The sequence below is a fragment of the Lycorma delicatula genome, chromosome 1, assembly GCF_047948215.1.
Source record: "Lycorma delicatula isolate Av1 chromosome 1, ASM4794821v1, whole genome shotgun sequence".
NCBI lineage: Eukaryota > Metazoa > Arthropoda > Insecta > Hemiptera > Fulgoridae > Lycorma > Lycorma delicatula.
In genome coordinates, this window is record NC_134455.1 from 296,277,553 (window position 1) to 296,302,894 (window position 25,342).

The 25,342-nt window shown below is 29.0% G+C and overlaps 1 protein-coding gene across 1 annotated transcript in view; it reads left to right on the forward strand.

Moving 5' to 3' along the window:
• LOC142317855 (peripheral plasma membrane protein CASK-like) overlaps positions 1 to 25,342 on the forward strand; it is a 391,942-nt gene that overhangs the window by 257,496 nt on the left and 109,104 nt on the right. Inside the window, exons 10-11 of the mRNA XM_075354404.1 lie at positions 3,225 to 3,408; positions 5,609 to 5,727. Coding sequence (XP_075210519.1) covers positions 3,225 to 3,408; positions 5,609 to 5,727 — 303 coding nt within the window. The remainder of the gene's footprint in view (positions 1 to 3,224; positions 3,409 to 5,608; positions 5,728 to 25,342) is intronic.

The following is a 25,342-nucleotide window of genomic DNA, read 5'->3' on the forward strand; positions in this document are numbered from 1 at the left end:
AAAAAGGGTACTGGAAATGGATGGTTAATCCATGGAGTGACTGGGTGTACAAGGTACACCCAGGTCTCTATTATGTTCAGGACCATAGTCCAGTGCTATTCTGTTTGTTAAAATGTTTCTTCTTATGAATTTCATAATTATAAGATCTGTTTGGAAATTCAAGAACAAAGTGGCACTTTTAAGTAAGAGTGGCTTTATTTTGTTTTATCTCTACATTTGTTAAAAATATTTTTATCATATAGCTTTGCAATCAGTCTGTACAAGTAAAGAAAACATTTTCAACTGCCTCTTGAGGAACATTTTCATCACAGACACAGATGAAGATGCTACATCACTGATAATCTTCATCAGTAATACTTCTATTGGTACACTGTAGTTCCTGCCCAAATTATCACAGCCAGTTTTTTTTTTTTTTGAGTGGTCCGACTTGTGTCAGTTCAGGAATTGTTCTAAAAGTTACTTTACATTTCAATTGAATTTTTAAATTTCTTTCTTATCATCTTTGTTTCATTTTCTATTTTGCAGATGACTAGGGAGTATTTTGTTAAATCTACTTTTGTATTTTAGGTATACTGTTGTGATCTTTTGGTAACATGAATGGATTTATTAGTCTGTAAATCATTACTCTTTAAGTTCATGTGAAGTAGGCTGGTTGTTAATAAAGGATCATTAATATTGTCTAATTACTTAGAAGTTATATTTTTCTGGGTTCCTTTTTGTGATGGTAAGGTTGTACTAACATTTATAAATAAAGATTCAGAAAAAAAAGATAATACAAGGAAATCAAAAAAAGAAAATATTGTTTAGCGTTTGAAACAATGTGCATGGAACACAATTGTGTAGTAAACACTGCCTTAGGGATTTATAAGCTTTCTGCTTTAAATTAGAAACATAAAGTTTGGATATTTATTTGCTAACCCTTTCACAGGAACTGCACTAATCGCAAATATAACGTGATAAGTAATATTTATTTTCAACATTTACACAAAAAGGACCACAAAAAACGTACACCCTTTAAAAAAACTTTCTGAATTTTATGAAATATTCAGAAAAATCAACACTGACATACATTATGAATAAACATAATTTAATAATCTCTTTCACCATATCCAAATTACTTGCCTTCTTCACTCAAAAGACTGTCAGCAGTTAATGTGGCTGGAATTACAGTGCTTCAAGAGTGCTAGTGTTGTGGATGCAAATTGTATGACAAATTGTATGCAAATTGATTGTATGACAATCATAAACATCAAAATAATTGTCCAACATAATATTTTTATGACTTGCTTGATATTGATTAATTATTTCGAAAATATGTTGCTTGGAAAGCATAGTAAAGAAAGATGCTTTGAAGGTACTAAAATTTATAAGTGCTGGTATATTTTAACAGTTGTGGTGTAAGGGGGAGGGAAATTCTTTTTAATGAGATTTTTTTATAATAAATGTGTAATTCAAGGAAAAAGGAGCAACAGATTTAAAACAGTATTGTTTGAAGCTGATATTATTAATTGGGAAGTAACAGAGTAAATAGAATATAGAACTTACCTGTTGGAATAATATAAATAAAAACCTGGATGGTAAGGATAAAAATAAGAGATTAAATTTTAAAACTAATTGAAGGATGGGGAAATATTATTTGTCTTGTGCAGTGAAATAAATAATTTGGGTAGAGAATTGGAATAAATAAGAGAGTTGGAGTAGCTCATGGATTTACACAGAGATATTTTTGATCATAGAGAATAAAGAAGTATCAATGAAATATAAAATATAGAAATATAATATGTACTTATAATTGGAATCATACATGAAAAATACATTACTTGAAAGGGAATTGTAGCAAATAGAAATGACAGTGTTACAAGCTACAATAGGAAGAATGTAGAAGACTAGCCCAAGGAATAGTGTCCAAAAAAAGTTTTCCAAAACTGTTCAAAGAAATTTAATGAAAATAGTAGTAGTTTAGCAGTGGCATTTAAATGGCAACTAATATTAGGACCCCTGGGACGTACCAAGAAAAGATGATGAGAACCAAAAAAGTATTAGTTGAAGAAAGGCAGGACAGTAACTGATGCAAGAGGAGAAAATGTGGAAGGATTGGTGTAAGTGATGGCTGATGAAATATGGATCAGTGTTCGTCAACACATTTTTTTAATCTTAAAAAAAATAAATATAAATATTTATTATTTTTTCAAATAGATTTTTATTTTTCAATTTGTTTTAAATTTCATATATTTTGTTTCTTCTGTTTTGATTATCTGCTTATCTAAGATTTTATTTTGTATCTTTTTTTCTATTCCCTATATCTTTTATTTATGAATCCAATTATATAGATAATAGAGTTATAAAATTTTCAAAATACTGTTTGAAGTTTGTGATGTAACTTAAGTAAATTAATGGAAATCATTTTTGTGTAATTAAGTATTTTCATAACGTTTTTCTATGAATAGCCATGTACATGAAGTAATGCATCACAAAATAGGGGTTTTTTTTTTTGATTTTATATACTGGTTTTTGTGAATTGCATTGAATGTTGATACATATTATTGTATGTAATCTATAATCAAATCTGTGCTCATATTTTTATATTTCAGGATTGCTTTTAGTACATTGTTATGTTATGTTGGACAGATTATGTTTATTTTCTAGCTTATTGACTTAGTGTTTTAAAATTATGTTTATTTAAACTTATGGATATTCAAATCTATTCTTATTAAACAGCTGAAATTTTAATTTGTTTAATGTGAGTGTGCAGAAGTCTATTTTTATAAACAAACATATAGGTTGTGTTCTGTCAACTGCATAATTTCTTTTATTTGGGTTCTATCTTATGTAAACATTTTAAATTACTTTTTGTTATACATCAGGTTACTATTTCTATAAAAGAACTAACTAATAACAACTTTTTATTTTCTTTAAAAGTTTAATTTTGAAGTGGAAATACTACGCAACAGTTATTAAAGATGTGCCTCATTTTTCATTATAAAACAAAAACTATTCTACTTTTAAAATGTTGAATTAATAATTATTTCTCAAATTTCTTTTGTTGAAATAAATTGAAATTTTTTTTTGCATTTTTTATGTCTAAATAAGGTTTTTGTTGTTTACAAGTTGTGTTTGTTGTATAAAGTTTTTGTTTGTTGTTAATTGATGTAATGCTTATCTTATGTTAGATTTTAGTCACATATTTTACATTAGGTTGTATTGACTTGCTTATTTTTTTACAGGATCGAGATAAAGGTGTATCAAAAGTACATTTAATAGATACTGTAGAAGAAATGAAGAAATTAAATGCCAGGAGACGACTCAAGGGAGCTGTCATGGCTGCTGTTAGTTCTTCCAAGTGGTCATCTGATGTAGGTGATTCAGATCATTTTTCTGACTGTGGTGATGATGAGGTCACTTCTGCAGGTTAGTATGTACTGTATTATTTATCATCATTATTATTATTATGTATTAAATAAATACATCTTTTAATTTGAAATTTGTAAAAATTATTCTATTATAAGTGCTTGTTTAAATTAAGTATACCAGGTGGGGGAATTTCAGGTAGAGAAAGGGTCACTGTTGTTTTGGCTAACCTTAATGATCTGTATATTCTTTTTTGACTATATATCTTTTTAAAAATGTTGGTTAAAAGCAATATGCTGTTAATAACAGGGTGCAGTTTATGATGGCTATTCCAGAATTTTCTATTGAAAGCAGACTATTTATTATAGCAACATGGGGAGTGTGAAGCAGCTACAAGCAATCTGTAGTCTTATTACATGCCTGCTTTCTATCATTCTGTGTTTTTCAAGCAAAGAAAAAGCATAGTGTTCTATGCTTTTTCTTTGCTTGAAAAGATTTTTAAGAAATATATGGAAGATGGTATAAAAGACTTAAAAGAAAGTCTTCTAATAAAAGCTGCAGAAGTAGTATTACATAAACACATAAACGGACATGGTGACTACCAAGTGACATGATTTATAAATGTAGGTGAATTATATATATATTTTTTTTCTGTATTTTTTTTTACTTTTTAATTGGATTAGAAATAAGTATTGTATAAAACTCAATATTGTCATGGAAAAGATCACAGGAAACTACATATAAGTAGGTATATATATTAATTATTGCTGGTAAATAAATGGAAGATGGAACGTGTACATCTTGATGTAACATTGAATGTGAGGAGCATCAGTGATCAGGTTTTTAAAAATAAAACACTATGTTGCCAAAATTCAACAATGAATTTGTCATCATTATGGTAATAATAATATTAATACATTAATTAGTAGAATGAGGCTCACATATTCAATTCGCAAGGCTTCAAACATGCCAATATAAAAACAAAAAGTGATGGCTGCATATTTCAGCACTGCAAAGAAATTTTTCTGACAGAATTCATGGAACTTGAAATTATATTAATGTTAGAAGTTTGTTGTGAAGTACTGATGGAGTTTAAGATATTAATGATAGTAGTTGTTTTGCTTCATGAAAGTGCATGGACACTCCAGTAAGGCTTTACTTGGGCATTTAAAGCAGGAAACTTTATACTACCTTTCTACACCCCAGAAGTGATGACAGTTGAAGTGATGACCTTCTCTTTATTAAAATGAAAGTTTGGGTAGCCGGTACTTTAAAACCAACATATAATTTGTGTAAAGGATTAATAATGGTTAAGTACCCTGGTGATAGAGTTCCTAAAGAGCTGCAGAAGATTGCATTAATTGCCAAAGTAAATTTGTGTTAATATCAGAAAAGTAATGTTTATTAGATGATCTGCCATATTAAATAAACTAATTTATTATTTTTGTAATTTCTATAATGTTCAAGAATATAAATTCAAGAAACAAATTTAAGAAATGTCACACTTAAAAATATTAGAAATTAATAAAGATGACATAACGTTAAATATATTTGAAAAATATTACATATATAAGTACAAACAAAATTTCAGTATGATAAACCATCAAATAGTATTTGAGGGAGACAATCTTATAAAAATTGCAACAGATAGCAGCAGTACTCATGAAATAAATTAATGAGTAATTTTCATTATTTTAGTGTTTTTAATTTTTAATATGCAGTTTAATTAAATTTTTCATCATGACTGAGGGTGCAGGCTCCTGCAAAAGTATTTTCATGATAAAATAAGATATATCTTATCTCAATACTCTGTAGTACTTGGTGGTTTATATTAATGAATTAAAAAATATATATATATACACACATACCTTAACTACCCCACCATTGTATTTTATTTTACATCCGTTACTAAAAGTGAGATTATGTTTATTTTTGTTGTATAAAAATACATTGTTTATGCTGTGTGTTTTTATTTTTATAAAAATAGAATATTTTTATTGGTTTATTTTCTTTTTCCTGTGATAATTGGATAATGTATTTTAAAACGTTATATGGAATTTTAGTAGTTTTCTTTTTTGTTATTCATTGGTTAGTGCTTTATGTCAGTTTTTGTTACCTAATACTTTATTACATCTATATAAGTTACTGTAAAATATATGTAATACAGTAAATAAATGAATTCCATTTTGAGGATAAATAGCATTATTCCAATAAACTATGATATTTATTATTATAATCTATAATCATTATTCTGTTTCAGCTGTTACTATGATTCTTGACTCCCTTGATGATATTCACTGCCTTCAGGAGCCTCCATTGGATGATCCTGACTTTTTACATTCTGTACTGGAAGATAGACAACTGCATGCTCTCCTTGAGGTAAGAAAAATTGTTTTATGTACAAAATATACTAGGATGTAAACCATTTAAATGATTTTGTATAACCAATTTTTAATTTAATTGTTGATTTTAAAATATGCACTGTTTATGACTGTAACTGCTAAAGGAACAATTTTATTATTTTTAATAATGTACATAATTACAATAAATGCTTCACAAAGAAATTTTTTTTTACTTGATGTTGATCGCCACATAAGCTTGAAGCTTGTGCGTGTGATATAGAAATGGAATTTTGTAGCGTACAAAAAATGCCATGTTTGACCGGGATTTGAACCTGGGACTTCCTGATGAAAGGCTGAAATGCTACCACTCTGCCATGAAGAGCGATGTGAGGTTAAATGAGGATTTTTTGTTTGTTTGAAGGGTTGTGGGTAAAAGATTGCTATTATCATGAGTGCATTGTTCATTTTTTTAAAAATTGCAATATATAAGTTCTTCATATTGGATTTCAATTAGTATTACTATTGGCTCTACTCAGGCATAACCAATACACAACCAGTTTTTAATTTATTTTTTTGTATCATTTTTACAAAACCCAAGGTGTATAATACAATTTTTTTAAATTTATTTTATTTTTCATTTATTTATTTTGGCTGTGTATTAATTCATCACAGAAGTTTTCAAAGAAGTTAGTGCGTGGGAATATGAAACTGGAAATTTGAAGCGTATGAAAAATGCTATGCCTGACTGGGATTCGAACCTGGAACCTGTGAATGACAGGCCAAGATGCTACCACTAACAGACATAAGCATTTTGTAGAATAATATTTTGATTATATTTTGGTAGAAAACATTTTTTGTGTGATTGCCATCAAAAAGATTTTGATTATGTATCTTACTAGGAACAAAAAAAAATGGAAGGTGGGTTACCATTTATTTAAAATTTAATTTCCTTATATGTACATATATATATAGTGTGTATATAGTGTTATACCTAAGTATAACATTTGTGGTTTGAAAATCTCCAAAACTACATTTCCCATAAGGTTGCCATTTCATGTTATTCTAAGTTGATTGTTAGATAAGTGTGGTTTCATTGTTTGAAGTAAATTTTATTTTATACAAGACAGCAAACTACTCAGTTTCCCAAGGTATTCCCATCATAAGTTTATCCTTTCGTTATAATGATCCTTTTTCCCTTGGATAGGTAATATGAAATTTGATGTAATTCATCACAGGGGATTTAGCTGAATGGTTTGTAGTTCAGTTGATTATTTACACATAATACACACAATTTTGGGGATGGCCAATGGCCAATGACTTTCCTTAAAAGAAACATGAGCCCAAGAACATGCTGTTCTTTAATAACTGGGAGAAAATAAGTTTTTGCAACACACACACAAACACACACCCATACATACATAATTTTTTTTAAACAATTATATTATTATAACCACCAGATACAGTAAGAATAAAACTGTAAGAATACTTACCTAGCTGTAGTTCTTTCAGATTAAAAATTAAATTACACATTAATTAGAATAAAGATAAAATTAAAAATAAATTTTGTTAGTATGCATTCAGTCATCATTATGTATTTATTTATCATCATATATGTATTTGATCAGGCATTCAATCTGCTTATTTATAAGTTTACATTTATTTTTATATTTACTAATATAATATTTTCCCAGTACATCAATTTCTTTATTATTATTTATTTCTATATTATTGAAAATATATTGCATACATTATCATTATTATTTGTATATATATATATATATATATATACATATTTGTGTGTGTGTGTGTGTGTGTGTGTGTGTGTGTGTGTGTGTGTGTGTGTGTGTGTGTGTGTGTGTGTGTGTGTGTGTGTTTGTGCTGTATGGATCATATATGTATAAGTGTTTATTTTGTAAATCAAATTAGTGTACTGGAAAAATATTATATTAGTAAATATAAAAATAAATGTAAACATATAAATAAGTAAATTGAATTTGATGGCACAATGTTTAAATTGGTAGAGCTGATATAGTAAATAAATTATTTAATATAAAATATCACTCATTATCTTACCATGGTGGATAAAAGAGATTTTTATTTATTGACACAAGTATATACATAATGATGAAAATTATTTAAAATCTTTAATTTTATCTTTATTCTAATTAATGTGTAATTTACATTTTTGACTGCTGAAAATGGAGTGACACTACGAAAGCACTACAGTTAGGTAAATGTTCTTATCATTTTATTCTGCCTGTATCTTGTAGTTATAATATTATAATTGCTTAAATTATTTCACCTGATACAATGGTAAATATGTTTGAAAAAAAAAAAAAAAAAAATATATATATATATATATATACCGTATGTACTTGAAAGTAAGACCCCCTTTTTTTAACGCAATTATACACCAAAATTTAGGGAGGGTTTTATATTCAAGGCGGGTATTTCGGAAAATGAAAATAAAAATAACTGTATTACTGAACTATGAATTTAGTATATTTTATTAAACACTATAAGTATATTATTAAACACTATAAGTATATTTTATTAAACACTGTAAGTTATACAGATAAAAAATTCTTGTTATTTGAGGATGCGTGCTATTTGATATCAGTGGCGTGGCTGTGTTCAGGTTCACAGGTACCTGATCTCTGAAAAAATAAATCAGCATCTTACGAATTTATAGTTTGAACCAATTGCCATTATTTTAACAACAATGCAGGAAAAACAAACAAAAAAGAACAACAACAATGCAAAAGGTGTGGTATTGTGTTTTAATTACCTGGAACACAGTTGTTTACTCAGAGTCACTGCTGCTTTCATCATCATCCTCGTCTTCACCGTTATCGATGTCAGTCTCTTCCTCAATTGTGTCATCAGAATCCTCATACATGAGGTGATCTTCCATTCCATCCAATACGCAGGAGGTGCCAGGCTTTGACAATCCACTTGCAAAGAAGCTCTATTGAAGGTTTCTGCATTTGTCCACTCTTCGTGAATGTGTGATCTCCATGTACTATTCATTTAGAGTAAAACTTATTAACGTGGTCCTCGAATGGCTTATTAATGTTCATGTCCAAGAGTTGCAGCACAAAAGTGAGGCCTCCTGAAATAACTGCAGCATCTGTGTGCATTTCATTGATTTGATTCTTCACAGAATCTTCAAGATAGCCACAGAAGCTGTCTAAAACAAGCAAACAAACTTGTCTAAAACAAGTCTTTGTTTCTTTAACATTGCTCCAGGACGGCGATTTTAGCCAGTCGCACATTAGTTTCATTTCATGTTCATTCACCCCTTATGCTGTATGCAAACATGTAAACCTCTTGGTAGTTTTCCCTTTCGCAGTTTTTCTTTTAAAAATTACATAAGGAGGCAGTTTTTTCCATGTGCACAAATGGCTAACATAGCTGTGCATCTCATTGTTTCTGCTGCAGCTATTTTCACCAGTACACTGAATTTGTCCACTTTATTTATAGTTGTTTTCTGCAGCATTTCAAAAAGTTACAGGTGTTTCATCAACGTTTCCAATCTCAGATATGAGGTTCTGATTTTTTCCTGTTTTACGTAGTATGTATCATTGAAACTCCAAAACTTTGTCAGTATATTCTGCTGGTAGTCTGCTAGCACAAAGAAGTTCTTTGCTTCAAAGTGAATCCCTTTCTTCTCATTAATCGTACCACCCAGCCATGACTGTCTTTAACATCATTTGCATTTACATGGTGTATTGCTACTTTATGTCCTTTCATTTGTATCATTTCACAGGTCACTAAACAGCACTGTCTTTTATTCTCTTCCACCCACTTAGCCAATCAGGTGGAAGAAAGAAGATCGGCTCATCACTGTATCATCCACTACAGGATGGCGTCCTATTTTAGCCACAAAAAGACCGAGTTCCTTTTTTCGCTGCTTTAAGTTTATCTTTCTGATTTCTCCAGTAACGAATCATGTTTGGTTGTACAAAATACTCTCGACCTGCTGCTCATACACCACTTTTTTCAATGAATTCCAAAACTTGTAGCTTAAATCCTACAGTGAAACTTTTTCATGAATTAATTTTACCAGTAATACATACAAAATATAAGAGAAACTCACTTTCAATAAAGTTGCTGCTGTTCTAACCAAAGGTCACTTTTACTAGTAAAAAGAAATCAATTAGTAGGTTGAAGCTGCTACTGTGGGAAGGTCACGTCTCACCTTCCCCAATGTCAAATACCATAGCATTGTTTTGCAAACACCTGAAAGGGTAAAATTTGCCCTTGGCTAACAACTAACTTTATGCACAGTAACAAAGAAATTCCTGAAGAACTGTTTTTCTAGGAATTACAGCCTGTCAAACTGATGGTTCTAACATTCTCAAATTTTTTTTTCTAAAATTTGCCTGCAAAATTTGGAGGGTCTTACAATGTATGGGGTGTTGTTTATAAATAAATATGGCATATAAATATATATGTATGAGCAAATCTTTTAAAAATAATATATTAATTATGTGCTACTCCCAACCTGGATAAAGATATTCTATTCTCTCAAGAAATGGATGGGCCTTCTCTACCTAAAAAACTTTGAAGCACTCTTTTGAGTAGGTTTGTGTGATTCATTAAACAGATCTTTTTTAGATATCCATTTTTCACTGTTCACCTTTGTCTCTTATAATTGAACTCTTTATCACTGGTGTATTTTATGTATATTTGCATTGGATCATTGCTAACAATATGAAGACCTGCTAAATTATTAACTGACTTCAAAAAAGGTTATATATTCGACCCTTATATATTTTTTTAATGTTTGAGCATAATTTTTTTCCTATTAATCCTATTCAAATAATCTTGTTGCAGTCAATGCAGCTGATTTTTGCAGTGGTACCATGATGTTGAAAAACCTTTTTAAACAAAAATATTGGTTTAAAATAAGTGGATGGTTTATCAATATTGTATTTTACTTATTAATATAATAAGTATATAATATAATATAATATTATTTTACTTATTTTATTTTACTTATTATTTTTATAGGGGTGGATGGTAGGTAATTTTTACAAAGAAAAATAGATTGTTTACTTTGACCCAAAACACAAATAGACAGCACAAAACATATTCACATTTGATGAGTATTGAAATGTGGTTCAGTGAGCATTCATTGATTTTTATTTCCCAAAATTGTTTGTTTCATTCCTTGACATTATTAACACAGGCCCCTCTGGAATTCTTCTTAAAATTTTTTGTGTACTGTTACATTTGCCATGGCTCTCATGAGTTCTGATACACAGAATGCCTTCTTATTTAAACTCAACACTATTTTTACTACTACAGTTACATAGCGGGAATCCATGTTAACTATGGATGTGGTTTCTTTAACGAGTATGATAATTTTGAAAAGTTTATTTTCAGTTTAATATAAAAAATTTTTTAGTATTAGTTTAAATTTTTGTGAATGGGAACTGTTTAAAATGTTTTGTTAGACATGTTATAATCTGGTGTAGCATAATAATATGGGATATGAGATTCACATATGAAATAAAAAAATATTTTTATTAAAATATGTAAAGGCTCTGTTTACAAGCCATCTACACTTGTTGATTCAAGATTTTTTCACAGTTATAATATATAACAATAGTACATAGTTATAGTAAGTAATAGATTTAAATGTTATACATGAAAGATAAAAATTGTGATAAAACATGAAATGTTTTTAAAATCTTTGTTAAAATTTTAATAAGCAATACACAATTATAGTAATAACTTTGATAGTGAAAATTTTCCTTATTCTTTATTACTTTTTTCAATCATTCCTTTAATGTCTAGAAAATTAATCTGTTTTAACAGAAGTGTAAATTTCTTATGACTGCATTCAGATGGTTTTTCTAATTATGACATCTAATTTTCCACATTTAGAATTATTTTGATAGATATAGATCCAGTACTAGTGTCACAGTTTTTGTCATTGTCATCATTCAGATTTGATTCAGGTGCTTTAGCAATTTTGGTGTTATAGCCAATCTCCTCAATTGAGTAAAACTAGTCTATATAATATATGTTTTTACAAAAAAAAAAAAAAAAAAGTCTATTAATTTGTTGGTTAATGCTCTCTTCCTCAATATTTCTTATAACTGTCTTCATATAAACCTCAAGAAGCATAGGTCAAGTTGATTTCTTTGAATTTAATGGTGCACACTATATAGTCATTTTATGCATTGAATAGATTGAAGTTATACTCTGAATATCATCTATATTTCAATTGGATTGACATAGCATTTTGCATCAGATTGTTTGAGTCATTAAAGAATACAAAGGGAAACTACTTCACTCCTCACTTCCTTACTATATGTGTACTTTAAAATAGCTGTGCTATTTTTTCATATGACTTGGGTCACTTAACAGGTTGTTCACAACTGCTTGGTTCCAACATTTGAATAACAATTGCTGTGTTAGTTTGTAGAGCCTTCGTCATTTGCCACTAGTTCTCTTGTGTCATTTTTACCCTTTTCATAATTATCATCATGTATTATTATTCAGTTAAGCTTTTTTACTGGCCATAATTTTCTTCCAGCACTTCACAATTGTGATTTTATAAATGCTAAAAGTCATCTCACATGTTCTATTCTTTTTAGAATTATTTAGAAGTGAAGGCAAAGTAAAAGGCATTGCTTATTCAGTGGTGGGTAGTGGTTGGATGTATTCTTGCTTCACTTTAGGATTACATCTCTAATCTGTTTCTATGTGAAACCAGCTTACAAGAAGCAAACATACCACTGTAAAAAAAAACTGCCAGTTGTATACATTACAATTTATTACAAGAAATCTTGATGTGCAATTTTATTGTAAAGACTAAAGCTAAAAATTAATTAATTCATAGTAATCTATTATTGATCAGTGGATGAGTGAATAAATAATTGTATTGTATTGGTAAGATTTATATTTATTTTTTTGGTATATTTTTTACACAGCATGTGTTCTTTTACAACTAATATAATTTAGTAAATAAAAGGTAGTTTTACTGTTAGTGTTAATATTTTTTCCCAGAAATTGCTGTGTATGGATTGTAGTGAAAAGTTTATTTCTATTCTATTATATTTTATATTATATATTATTTTTTCTTCAATTTTTTATATTAAATCAAATTTTATGCAGTTCCCTACATTTTTTTTTATCATTTATATTTTATGCTGATAGTTCTAAATAAAAAAAAACATGAAATGTACAGGAAGACAAAAACTGAACTATCTTTTCCTACTTTATGACAGAGTAAATCTTATATTCACAATCTATTCTTTCTTTCTTATTCAGTTTAAATTTCAAACCTTCTATTTTATTTATTTTATAACCTATTCTCTTTTATTTTATAGCGTATATTTGTATTTCTTCCATTAAATCTTTGAAGTCCATTGTATTCTGTGGTTTTTAACTTACTCTGCGCATCAAAATTTCATATGAAATCTGTTCAAAGCTACTTTTAAAATGTCAATCTTGTCCATCTCAGATAAGCCTCTTTGTATTGTTATATCATATTGGATTTTGGTCTATACTTAGTATTTTACTTTTATAAACACTACTTAAAAGACACATTTGAATAATCAGTGCATACATCAGCACATATGTATTATGACATGGTTCTGTACATAAATCTAAATTTGTATTCATATGAACTGGATTTTACTTGAATCTGTGTACTTTAAAAAGTTTAAAAACAGAACATTGCTTCAGAATCGAGAAAATTAATTAAATTTACTGTAATAATGTGGACATAGCATAATTTTAATATAAAAACTATAATAAAACAGAAATGACAAACAGTATTAAAACTGCAGTTTAAGGTTACAAATGAGCATTTACAGTTACAGCAAATATTCTCATTTTATTTAAAAGATATATATTTTTTTTTAATGCAGTCTTGAGAGTAAACATTATAGAATTGCTTAGCTTAACATCTCTATTCTTTACAAAATTAGTAGCTTTTCCTGATCTTTTTAATTCTACTGCTCAATTCCATTAATCCTCTTATTTGTATCTGTTTCTTTAAATTTCTAATCAAAAGAGAAAGCTTTCTGATGTGCTTGGAAGAAGCTTTTCTCTTTTTCATTTCTGATTTTTTTCTTCAATAGTTTTGCAAATGATTAGTAAATTGATCAACAGGTTTAATTTCAAACATAAGTATATTGTTTGTAGATTATAGTTTATGAATTCAAAATCTATTTTACAGGCTCTTAAGAGCAGAAAAGTGGTTTTGACAAAGATGTTTTATCTTGTGTCTGTGTACTGAGAACTACAGCTTGAACTGAACGGTTTAACCAATTTTGATGAAATTTTATTTGTGAATATATTTATTTCTTCACTATCTCATACCATTTAAAAAAACATTTTTAAAGCTGATATTTATGAGTAGTTTATGTCTCAAAACCATTTCAAAAATAGAAAACATTGAATTTTCAAAAATAATGTCTTTAATGAATTTCTTGAAAATTTTCACATAAATACTCTTTTAAGATGATATAATTTAGCATAATTGCCATGTCTAGGAAAATTTGCAAAATCCTATCCCAATGGTGTTAAAACCTTGTTTCAAAACTTGATTTCATATTGTAATGGGTACCATGATTCGACTTCCGGAAAATTTCAATTTATCTTTGCGTTTCACATCCCCCAGATCCCAAAACCACCGTCAGCTCAAAAGTTTATTTATATATATATATATATTTCAGTTTCTTGTGGACACGATAACTGCCATAATTTTGTGCCAGTCTTTTTCAAATTATTCATTAGAAATACCTCGTCCCAAAATCTCGGTCGAGTTCATTTACGGGCAAAATCGGACCATGGGAGTGGAAATGGGGGGCCTTTTTCAAAAAAACAAAATATTGCTATAACTTTCTTATTAAGTAATTTATTTAAAGTTCCTGCTATTCTTTGGATAAGAGCCTAAAACTTATCTATGTAAAGTTTTTTGATATCACAAACATTGACCCAGAGGGTGGAAAAAATGGGGTTTTGAAGAAAAAAATCATACCTCCCTTAATAGGGACAGTATTGAATCTGTTTAAAGTGGTTTTTAGTCCTCTAAACATTACCTAAAACTTTTGTCTGAAACAATTGTTGATATGCCTGAACCTTATGGCAAGGGATGACAAAAATGTTGCTAGAATTGTAAGAAGATGGGGCTTGTCGTATGATAAACATGTGAAACCTTTTTCATATGAGACCATTGTCATATCAAGTAAATTTGAAATTTTTCTTAACTTTTAGATGGAAATCTTTTTTATCCCCTATTTTGCATCAGTGAAATCTACCTCTGCCTTCTGGCGTGCCAAAAGGAATTTTTTTATATGAGTTTTTGCTTGAGAGGTCATTTTATCAAAAAAGAAAAGTATTAAGAATTAAAGTACGTACAGAACATATAACTTTGATTCTTATATGTAAATAATAATAATTACCTTACTCTTATACGTTACTTTTAAGAGGCATTCATGTTGACCACCAGGCTATATTGCAATTAAGTTAATACGAGTGCTTGATTATGTGCCTAAAGAAGTATATAGCGTACTACTAAAACTATAATGAAGTGCTGCTCTTTTACGCATGTTAGTGTAGATCTATATGTCAGAAAGTTTGTTCTGTGTTTTAACACTATTTATTTTAAATATTTTTTTACATAATTCCATGCTTCTGCTTCCCAATAAACAACATTCATCATCATTAAATAAATGAATTCAATAGTAAATTTATCATCTTCCAAATCCTACATAACATTAATTTATATGTTTCTATTTATTAACAAGTAAATTTTTTTATTTTTTTATTTGCACTTTGTTCTAAGTTCACTACACATGAGTATCTTTAGAAAAAAATAAACAATGAATCAAATTTTTTTCATTCACACTCATCTGTTATTTGATTCTAAAGGTGATTTTAAATATTTTGTTGTTTAGAGTACAATAAATTAGTGTTTTCCTTTAAAAATTGAACTTGAACTGTAACAGAAACAACTTTGGACTATTGGTTTTTGAAGTACTTATACTTTTTTATTTTGGGGTATGCAATTAGCAGAGATAAAATCATATTTGTGTGAATTTTTTCTTTACAAGTGTGTGTATGTTTATTCATTTTTTTTTCTTGATGATATTGCCACATAAGCCTTAAGCTTGTGCATGGAGTATGGAAATGGAATTTTTGTAGCTTATGAAAAATGCCATGCCTGACCAGGATTCGAACCCAGGACCTTTAGATGAAAGGCTGAGGTGCTACTACTCGTACCACGTAGGCCGCATTTTAAAGAATAAGATAAGACAAATGCAATAGTAAAAAAAAGCAGTAGTAACAAAAAAAGATAATAAAAGTGCAAGACCCGTGTCAGGTATATGGTAGGTGGTTTGAAATATATTTTACAGCTAACATGAGGGTTGATTGTTCCATTTTTAATTTGTGTAATTTTTTGTTCAATTTTTATAATTCTCCATTCTTCTTCATTCTGACAATGAGTTAATTGTTTGTACCAATTCTTTACAACCTGTTCAACTTTACACTAACCTTTCATCAATTTAAACAATAGTGTCAGTGTTGTCCTTTTTTTCTGAATTCTTTTCTGATTTATTTTTTCCTTAATTGGTGTAAGCCACTTCCCTTTTTTTCCATCAAAAATCTTTTTTACACAACATTTTTTTCACAAATTTTCTTACTAGTCATAAAGTCATTGCATAATTTATTAAAGCTTCAATTTTTCAGTTATCTAAATTTGCTAAAATTCAAATTATTTTTAGGTTGAAAGTTGTTTTATGCAATAAATCATTAAATATTTATATTTTGCTTCTGAATTTCCAGAAGGTTAACAATATTATATTTCTAATTTGAGTGTGTATTATTTTCAGCAGTTTTCAAATAGTGTATAAGAACAAAATAAAGGTTTTGTGTTGTATGTGATTAGATCAGATGTGATATCACTACTGCTGTACAATATGACACAATCTTGTTTTTAATTGGTCCGTTCCATTGATTATGCAATTCTAGATAAATTTACCCTTAAAACTTCCTTAAAAGTTCTATAATTATAGAAATAAAAAAAAATTCAGATTGGAGCAGCAGATCCTCAATTTTTAATCAAACACCAGTGCAAGCATGCAGACAAGCATTCTAACTTATTATAAAGTTTTTCTTTTGACTGTACAGTTTAATTTTTTTATTAAAATTACTCTTAAGAAAAATTTTAAAAGTGATCTTTTTAATTTACTTTTTAAGCAAACTCCTTTATATGTCTGTAAAACGTAAAAAAAAACTTCTAGAAGTAGAGTTTATTGAATTGTTAATAAAAATTAATTTTTTCTTATTCCATTTGTGCAGTTTGAACATTTTATACCAACAATTTTATACTTATCAGATATTTTTCATGTAATAAAAATCCAGTCATGTAGTTAATAATAGTTTTTTATTAATTAAAAAACTATGATCGTTTAGATAAGCTGAATAAAAAAATTTGTAGTCACTAAAAAGCCGTTATTTCATATTAAGTAGTGGAAACTGTATTTTTTTTAAATGTTAACATAACTATTACATTAGTGCTGGTAGATGATTGTACTATAACAAGTAATAATGTAGGCTAGAGGTTCTGAAACTTTTCAGTCTGTGCTCCCTTCATGGTGTACCATAAGTTAGCGCCCCTTTTATAATCTATATAATGTATTATAAATAATGTACAAACATGTATTTTTTGTTATACTGTGCCTGTATGCATTTTTTTTTTCATAAAAAGCATATACAATAATCATGTTTAGACTAATAAAAAAATAAAAACAAACAAAGCTATTACATTTCTTTTATTTTTACATTTTAAGAACTTAAAAGAGTAAATAAAATTAAAATGAAATAAGACACAAATTACAAAGAATTATAATATGCTCATTAGTGACTTTTGAAAAAAATTAATCAAAATGTAATCATGAAAGTTTTGGTAAACACTTTTAATGTGATGGGTGGGCTTGTTTTTTCTTCACAAAGCTTTATAAAACTGGATGAATGTCCAGCAGAGCAACTCTTAGTTCTTTGCTGATATCTAGTCTTCCATGATACTTGGACTTCATAGATACAAGAACAGAAATCCTGTTTCACATAAATGTATATAATTGCAAACAGTATTACCATTCTCATAGATTTTTGGTACAAACTAGGGTACACTTTTTTTACACTTATCTACTAGCTTGACAATGAGTTTTCTTTTTCAAATCTTACTTTTAACAAGTCATCACACTGAAGATCAATGAGCTCTTCTCGTTCTGCCATACTCAACAACCTAGTTTCCTTCAGCTCTTGAAATGGGTGTTTTATCCAATAAATTGGTTGAAGGTCTTCATAAAAATACTAATGAAATTATTTTTATAGAGTAGAAAGAGGTTTTACCAAACAAGTTTTACCAAATAAGCTCTTGAGGACGCTGCTACACACTCAACTTCTTGCAGCATTTTCAGTCAGCATATAGGAAAAACAGTCAAGTAAGGTTTTTTCATAGCAGCTTCCCACAACGACAGCTTCTTAATGAAACTTTGTACTTTTTCATTCCAGATAAGGTATTGTCATTTCCCTTTTGCAAAGACTTATTCAAAATATTAAGATTTGCATGAATATCTGCAAGTTAGGTTAGCTTCAACAGGAAATCTGTATTGCAGAATAGTTTTGCTGAACCTTGGTTGCAATCTCTTAAAAACATAAACATTTTTTTTCTAAATTCAAATATTCTATTTAAAATATTATCTCCTGTTATCCATTGAACGTCAGTGTGAAACAGTAATGCTGTGTGGTTCTGTGAACCCATATCTTCACATAAAACTAAATAACCTTGATTGAAGTGGCTGTGCTTTGATTAAATTGACTGTTTTAACAACAACTTGAAGAACTTCATTTAAGTTGGATTCAGGTCTTTTAAGGCTAGTGCCTCTCTGTGAACAGTGTAGTGGTTCCATTTGATGTTTGGGGAAACAGCTTTGACCAAACCTTGAAGTTCAGTGTATTACTCTGCCATAGCCCTGGCACTATCCATGCATAACCGAAATGCATTTCTCCCATTGCATATTATTTTCCTTAAAAAAGTTGTCAATAATCTTAAAAATACACTCTCCTATAGTGTTGGTGGTAAATGGCTCACTTAAAAGTTGGATTTTAGTTGTTGTGTGAAGCATCTCCGAACATTGTGGAGTTAGTTAAAGTATAGTCGGTAAAGTGTACTTCAGTTATCATTTTGTTTTTTTGAAGAAAACTTTAGTACTCCTAATAATTTAATTAGATAGATTAAAGAAAAGCGATTTGAATAAAATAAGGTTATACTTAAATTTTTTTTTACCATTATTATGAAGTGAATTCTTCAAACTCCTCAGCAAAGACATATAAAAACTATTATATACAACTGGTAATTCCAGTTCTTGTATATTGTAAAAGGGAACCCGTGGTTGAAATTCCATGAAAAATGATTTTTGTTATATAATGTTTTTAAAATTTTATTTAGCTTAATGATAGTCTTGTTTTGGAAAAATATTTCTTAAATGTATCCAGAAAAAGAAAATAAGAAAACTTAGTAAAAGAGAAATTTTGAATATGGGAGTTCTTATTAACATCAAAAAAAAAAATGTATGGAAGTTGTTCAAGTAGTGTTGTTTAAATTTTTTTTTTTTTTTTAATGTTTTAATGTATCCCCAGGCCAAATCAAGGTGACTGAAGCACTTTACAAAATTTCTTTTAATAAATATTTAAAAGAAATCTGTTATTGCAAATTTTATGGTCTATTTGGTATAGATTCTGAAAATGTTAACAAAGAAAAAGGTATTTTTCAATAAGAAAGGGCAGGACTATAATTATCTTAAGGTACCTAAAGTACCTGTTCTACCTATAGATAAATACTGAACTTTTTGCCTTTTGTATTTTTTCCCTTTTAAGCTCAAGAAAACATTCTATACTTGCAAATCATGTGTTTGTATCATGTACCCAATTTAAGATTCAATCTGTGAATGATGTGTGTGTGTGTGTGTGAATGTTTATTTTCTTTTCCTTATATTAAAAATATCAACAGTTAGAGAATCTGTGCTTGTCTTTTTCTACCCCTATTTCGGATTGCATATTAAATAATTGCATACAAATACCTTTCATTTTTTTCCTGTTTAGCCTCCAGGAATTACCATTCAGGTATTACTTCAGAGGATGAATAAGGATGACATGTATGAGTGTAAATGAAGTGTAGTCTTGTACAGTCTCAGTTTGACTATTCCTGAAATGTGTGGTTAATTGAAACCCAACCACAAAAGAAAACAGGTATCCATCATCTAGTATTCAAATCCATATAAAAGTAACTGCCTTTACTAGGACTTGAATGCTGGAACTCTCAACTTCCAAATCAGCTGATTTGGGAAGACATGTTCACCACTAGACCAACCTGGTGGGTTTGCATACAAATACCTAATTATTGTTTTGTTCACTCACCTATTCTTTTCCCTACTTGTGTACCGTGGTTTCCTTCCATTATGTGCCTGTTCTTTGTGGATGTCGAATTCAGGATTCCTCAAAGTAATTTTGCACATGTTACTCCCTAACTTTGCTATGATTATTCAATGATTTCTTTGTTAAACTTGATTTTTATTGTTGTGATATTCTTTAATTTTACCATACTAGTTATTTTTGTTTATAATTTGTAAACATTTTTTTCTGTATTTACGTTATTTTCTATTTGAAAATTACATTATAGAATTCATCATGTGTGCTTTAAAGTTCTGCCCTGTCATTTACTTAAGAATTCAATTTCAAGTTGTTAAAAGGTACTCAACCATCTTCTGTTTGTGGTACTTGAAGAGAGGTAACCTACAACTTACTGCAAGCCTCTATGCAAACTTACAAATGTTCTGGGTTCCACCACAATCTGGAATCTATCTTCACAACTTTTATTACTTTTAAGTTCTAAATCCTTTAATTGATTGATCCATCAAAGGCAAAAAAATTAAATAAGTTTATTGATTACACTATAATAATCTTTAGATTCATAGTGTAGGAATTATTATCTATGCTGAATTTCAAGCTGCTATCTTTTTATTTTTCTGACTTTTGGAATATACTCTTTTTTACCCCAACATATGAAGGATGAAAGAATTCCTTCTTAATGGTAGTTTATCAAATGAAAACTTCCATTCAAAATTTCAAGTCAGCTTATTTAATCCTTGAACACTTTAAAAAACAAAAACTTTAAAGTTTTAAGAAAACTTTTATTTTAACCCCCCTAGGATTGTTAAAAAAAAATTGCTTACTTTTCCTGACAACCACTTTGGAATAAATGTAACTTAAGGTGTTTCTGCAGCTATTAATAAACAGGAATAACTATTAATGAAAAGGAATAATTAGTTATGAATGATACCGAAATAAGGCCTTTCTTGTTTAAACATGTGACTAGTTTTTTACCTACGTTGTTTAGATTAAAAAACCCTTTGAAGTGGTAGCTTACTTCCTAAAGAGAACATATTGGCTTGATTTCAGGTTTAAAGTTCTTCTCATCCTCATTTCAATCTCTATTTGATTTGATCTTTTTGGGGGCTGTTTTCAAAATAATATATCCTTACATTTTCTAGATACCTTCTTAGGAATAGCTGTCCAATGTTCCAGCATTAGCTCTTTAGGAAGTGGTAGAATTAATGATGAGAAAATCATTGAGAACATTTTCTTACATCGTTACATTCCTTTTGGTAATGAATAAAAAATATTTTCATAGCAGTGCTTTACTCTATGTGATAATTAACCTATCTAGTTTCTAATTTCTCCTCAGTACAGATTGTTAATAAAAATAGTATTTTCTTAGTTTTCCTAGGTGTTACATTTCAAATAATTATGCCAAATTTCATCTTTCTTGCTCCCTGTAAAATGGGAGAATCAGTTAAGAGTGTTAGTGAGTGTGGCTTTATTATTTATGTACGTCCATATTAAGACAGTAGCTAGTATTTTAGTAATCCTTGGGTTTTACTGGTAGTTTATTAAAACTAGTTGGACTATTCCTGTGTAGATACAAGGACTACAAATAGACACAAAAAGAAGTATATGAATAATTTAAATTACTTATAGGTAAAACAAAAACGATGTGGATGGTCTGTTAGATGCAATGTTGGGCTTGGATTGTTACAAGTTGAACCAAAGAATCAAATTTTTTATAAAGTTAATATTTTAGAATACACCACTTTAGGGTTGAAGACCAAAATTTCGACCACAATTTTTTAAATATGACTCCATTGTCATATTCGTTAGAATTATGTTAGGTTTTATTTTATAACAGTCTTCTTAACTACTAATCAGTCAGTTTTCTTGATTTCTGTATGTTTATGTGTAAACTGATTGATCAAAACTAAACAAAATACATGAAAAGTATCATTTCTGAAGGTAAATAAAGATAATTTTCTGTATAAAAAATTTCTAGGAAACTCATAGACATATGAAATAATAGTTTGAAATAAATTCAGTATTAAAGAGTTTTATTTTAAGCTATAAAATATTAAACTTGTTTGGAAGATAATAACATTTAGTTGAAATATAGTACATGATACAGTAACGCTGATTTACCATGTCAAATTCTAAACTGCTGTACACAAGACTTTTATGAGTCTGGAATTAATCAGTTCATTGCAATAACTGAAACATATTACACTTTAATGGTTACACTTGATTTATCTTACCAAATAATAAATTCTTGTTTCACAGTAAATGTTTGTAAGTAATTGTATTTTACTCGACACCATTACTCAGTTTTATTTCATTTGAATGTTTATTCTATGTTCATTTAGGGTACTAAAGACTTGCAAACCAGAAACATAACTGAAGTTACAAATTTTTTATTAAATAATTAATCGATGTAAATTAAATTATTCATAATCATTTAAAAAACCTTATACAATTAAAATGAGATAATAATTATTTAAATATGTGTGTACCCGTTTAAATATACATTTTTTTGGACCATCATAAATATACCAACAAAATTTACCATATAACTGTATTTTTCATCAAAAACAATAATACTTATAATATCAATGAAATATGAATTATCTTACTGTCAGCAAATTACAGATTTAATCAATCAACAGAATTCACTTATTATTACAATATTTTATGTAATATGATGCAATAAGTTTTAATTTATCAATCCATTGGAAAAAATACAAAAATTATAATTTATTTATCTTCATTTGATAAAACAATTAAATGTTATTTTTTCTAATTTCAAGGTAGCTTCAAAAAGTGGCAAAAAATTATTATTTCAAAATTGACAGTCCCCATGATGTCAGAATATGGCAAGCATCATCTTCATGTTAGCTCTCAAAAATTAGAAAGAATCATTACTTTTTCTAAAATGCTTGTGTCATCATTGCAGCTCAAAATATCCTTATAAATTCTATATAAATTTGATATTTTGCATCAAAGACAAAAAAACAGTCGTCGCCAAAAGTATAGAATGGAATGAATAAAAAAAGTAGTTTATGAATGCCTAAGTGTTATGTTAGAGTTTTATTAATGTTGATGTGTTTACATTGGGCACCCATTTACAATAGTATAGCTAATGATGAAAACTTTGTACTTGTTTAAAATTAAAGACAGAAATTAAAGAATTAAAATTTACCACAGTCCTCTTATTTGAAAATGGATTACTTTCAGCATGCTCCAAAAATGTTGTCAGCACATTGACCCACACTACTTAACAAGTATATTGCACGGTGCATTATAACATCTGTGGAGCATTCACCATATTCTTTGGATTTGGCACCAGAATCTTTTTCTCTCGGAGTAGATTTTGAAAGAAAACTGATAAAAGACGTCGATAACATCATCACTGTCGTGACAAGCAGTGAACGGCAGTTTCGAAAAATGAATTTCAGGAATGTTTCTAAAAACTTTAACTTTGTAGCCAAAAATGTGTAGCTCCTGAAGAAATTTTAACTTTTGACTCATCTCTACTCATACATGTCATCAAGGCAATGTTATTGAACAAACAAAACCAAAAATAATCTAAAAGACTACCGTTTATATGTATATAAAGGTACTGTTTTAAATTATATGTATACATGTATATATGTAGTTTTTGAACATGTAAACTGTTTTTGTAAAACTTTTGTTAGTAATTTTTATTTGATAGTCTCTACATCTCTCCCTTCAGACATTCATGACCAACAACGTAAATAACTTTTTATGAAACTGACAACACTTATCAAATAAATACTAGGTGTAGTAAGTTCATGTCCGTAATACAAAAAATGGTAAAAATAAAATTTCCAAATTTTATAAATACTAATACAAAGAATAAGATTGAAGATTACGGAGGGCTACAAGGGAAAGTTTTCCGCCTGAAAAAGGAAACAAGATTTTTCTTCTTTTTTTTCAACGTAGCCACTTGCAATTCAACACAGTTAAAAGAATGACTTTCCAATACCCTAATTCTACTTGGCCAACTCTGCAAAATAACCTGTGACCTTATGATTTGAAGTAAATCTTCGTCCAGTGATCCATTTCTTCAGGTTTGGGAAGAAGATGTAATCACTGGGAACCAAATCCGGCGCTTGTGAAAGCACTTCGAAACATAGTTTAAAAAAATTCTGCAACAACCCGAGTATGTATGCAAGCGCCTTAACGTGGTGAAAGAACTTTTTTTTGGCTAGATGTGGATAGTTTCCCTGAATAGTACCCTTCAATCGGTTCAGTATGAGTCGTAATATATTCCGATGATGGTCGTGCCTTTTTCCAGGTAGTCTATGAGCACCACACCACGAGAATCCCACCGTAGCCATGACTTTTCCTGTACCTCTTCATTTGAAAAGATACAATTTTCGCTTTCTTTGAAGAATTTTCACCTGCTCCCTTCCAATGCTTGGTCTCTGGCGTGTAATAGAAAATTTATGTTTTTTATCTACTATATAAACCGTTGAAGAACACAGTAGAATCGCGCTTAAATAAATCTTAAAAGGTCTCGAGACGTGTTCTGTCAAATTACTTCTGTGGTCGACTGTAAACAGACGTGGCACCCATCGAGCGGAAACCTTTTTCATACCCAAAACATCGTGTAAAATGTAGTGGATACGGTCTATCGAGATGTTTGCAAACAGTCAGCAAGCTCGCGTACCTTCATTCGGCGATTATTTAATAGAGCATTGTGGACTTTTGTGACGACTTCGTTGGTCGTAGCGGTTTTTGGCTGTTCGGATCGTGCATCATCTTGAATAGATATACGACTATGTTTAAATTCAGCAGCCGTAGTTTCGAAAAGGAACAGAAAGAATCCTTTAAAGTGGAATCTAACGGTTTTTGTATGTCCGCTATAGTTAAATCTTTTAAACCAAAGTACTTTACAACAGCTCGAACTTCAGTTTTAATAATTTTTCAGAAGATGTCAAAACTTGCTCTTTACTCTATAACCACAAACAAGCGACTAAACGCACACATCTGAAACTTCTCAGCACGTAATGTTTTGTAAAAAGAAATTGTAAGCACTGACATGAACTGCTGTGTCTTTTCCTCTTAACTTGGGCAGTTTAAAAGAAAACAACTGTATTGAAATATTAAAAATTTAAATGACTGAATTTATGACAAAGCCTTAAATGAAAATAATTCAGCATGTAGTAAATATAAATTACTAACAGCTATTCACTTCATTAGGTAAAATATAC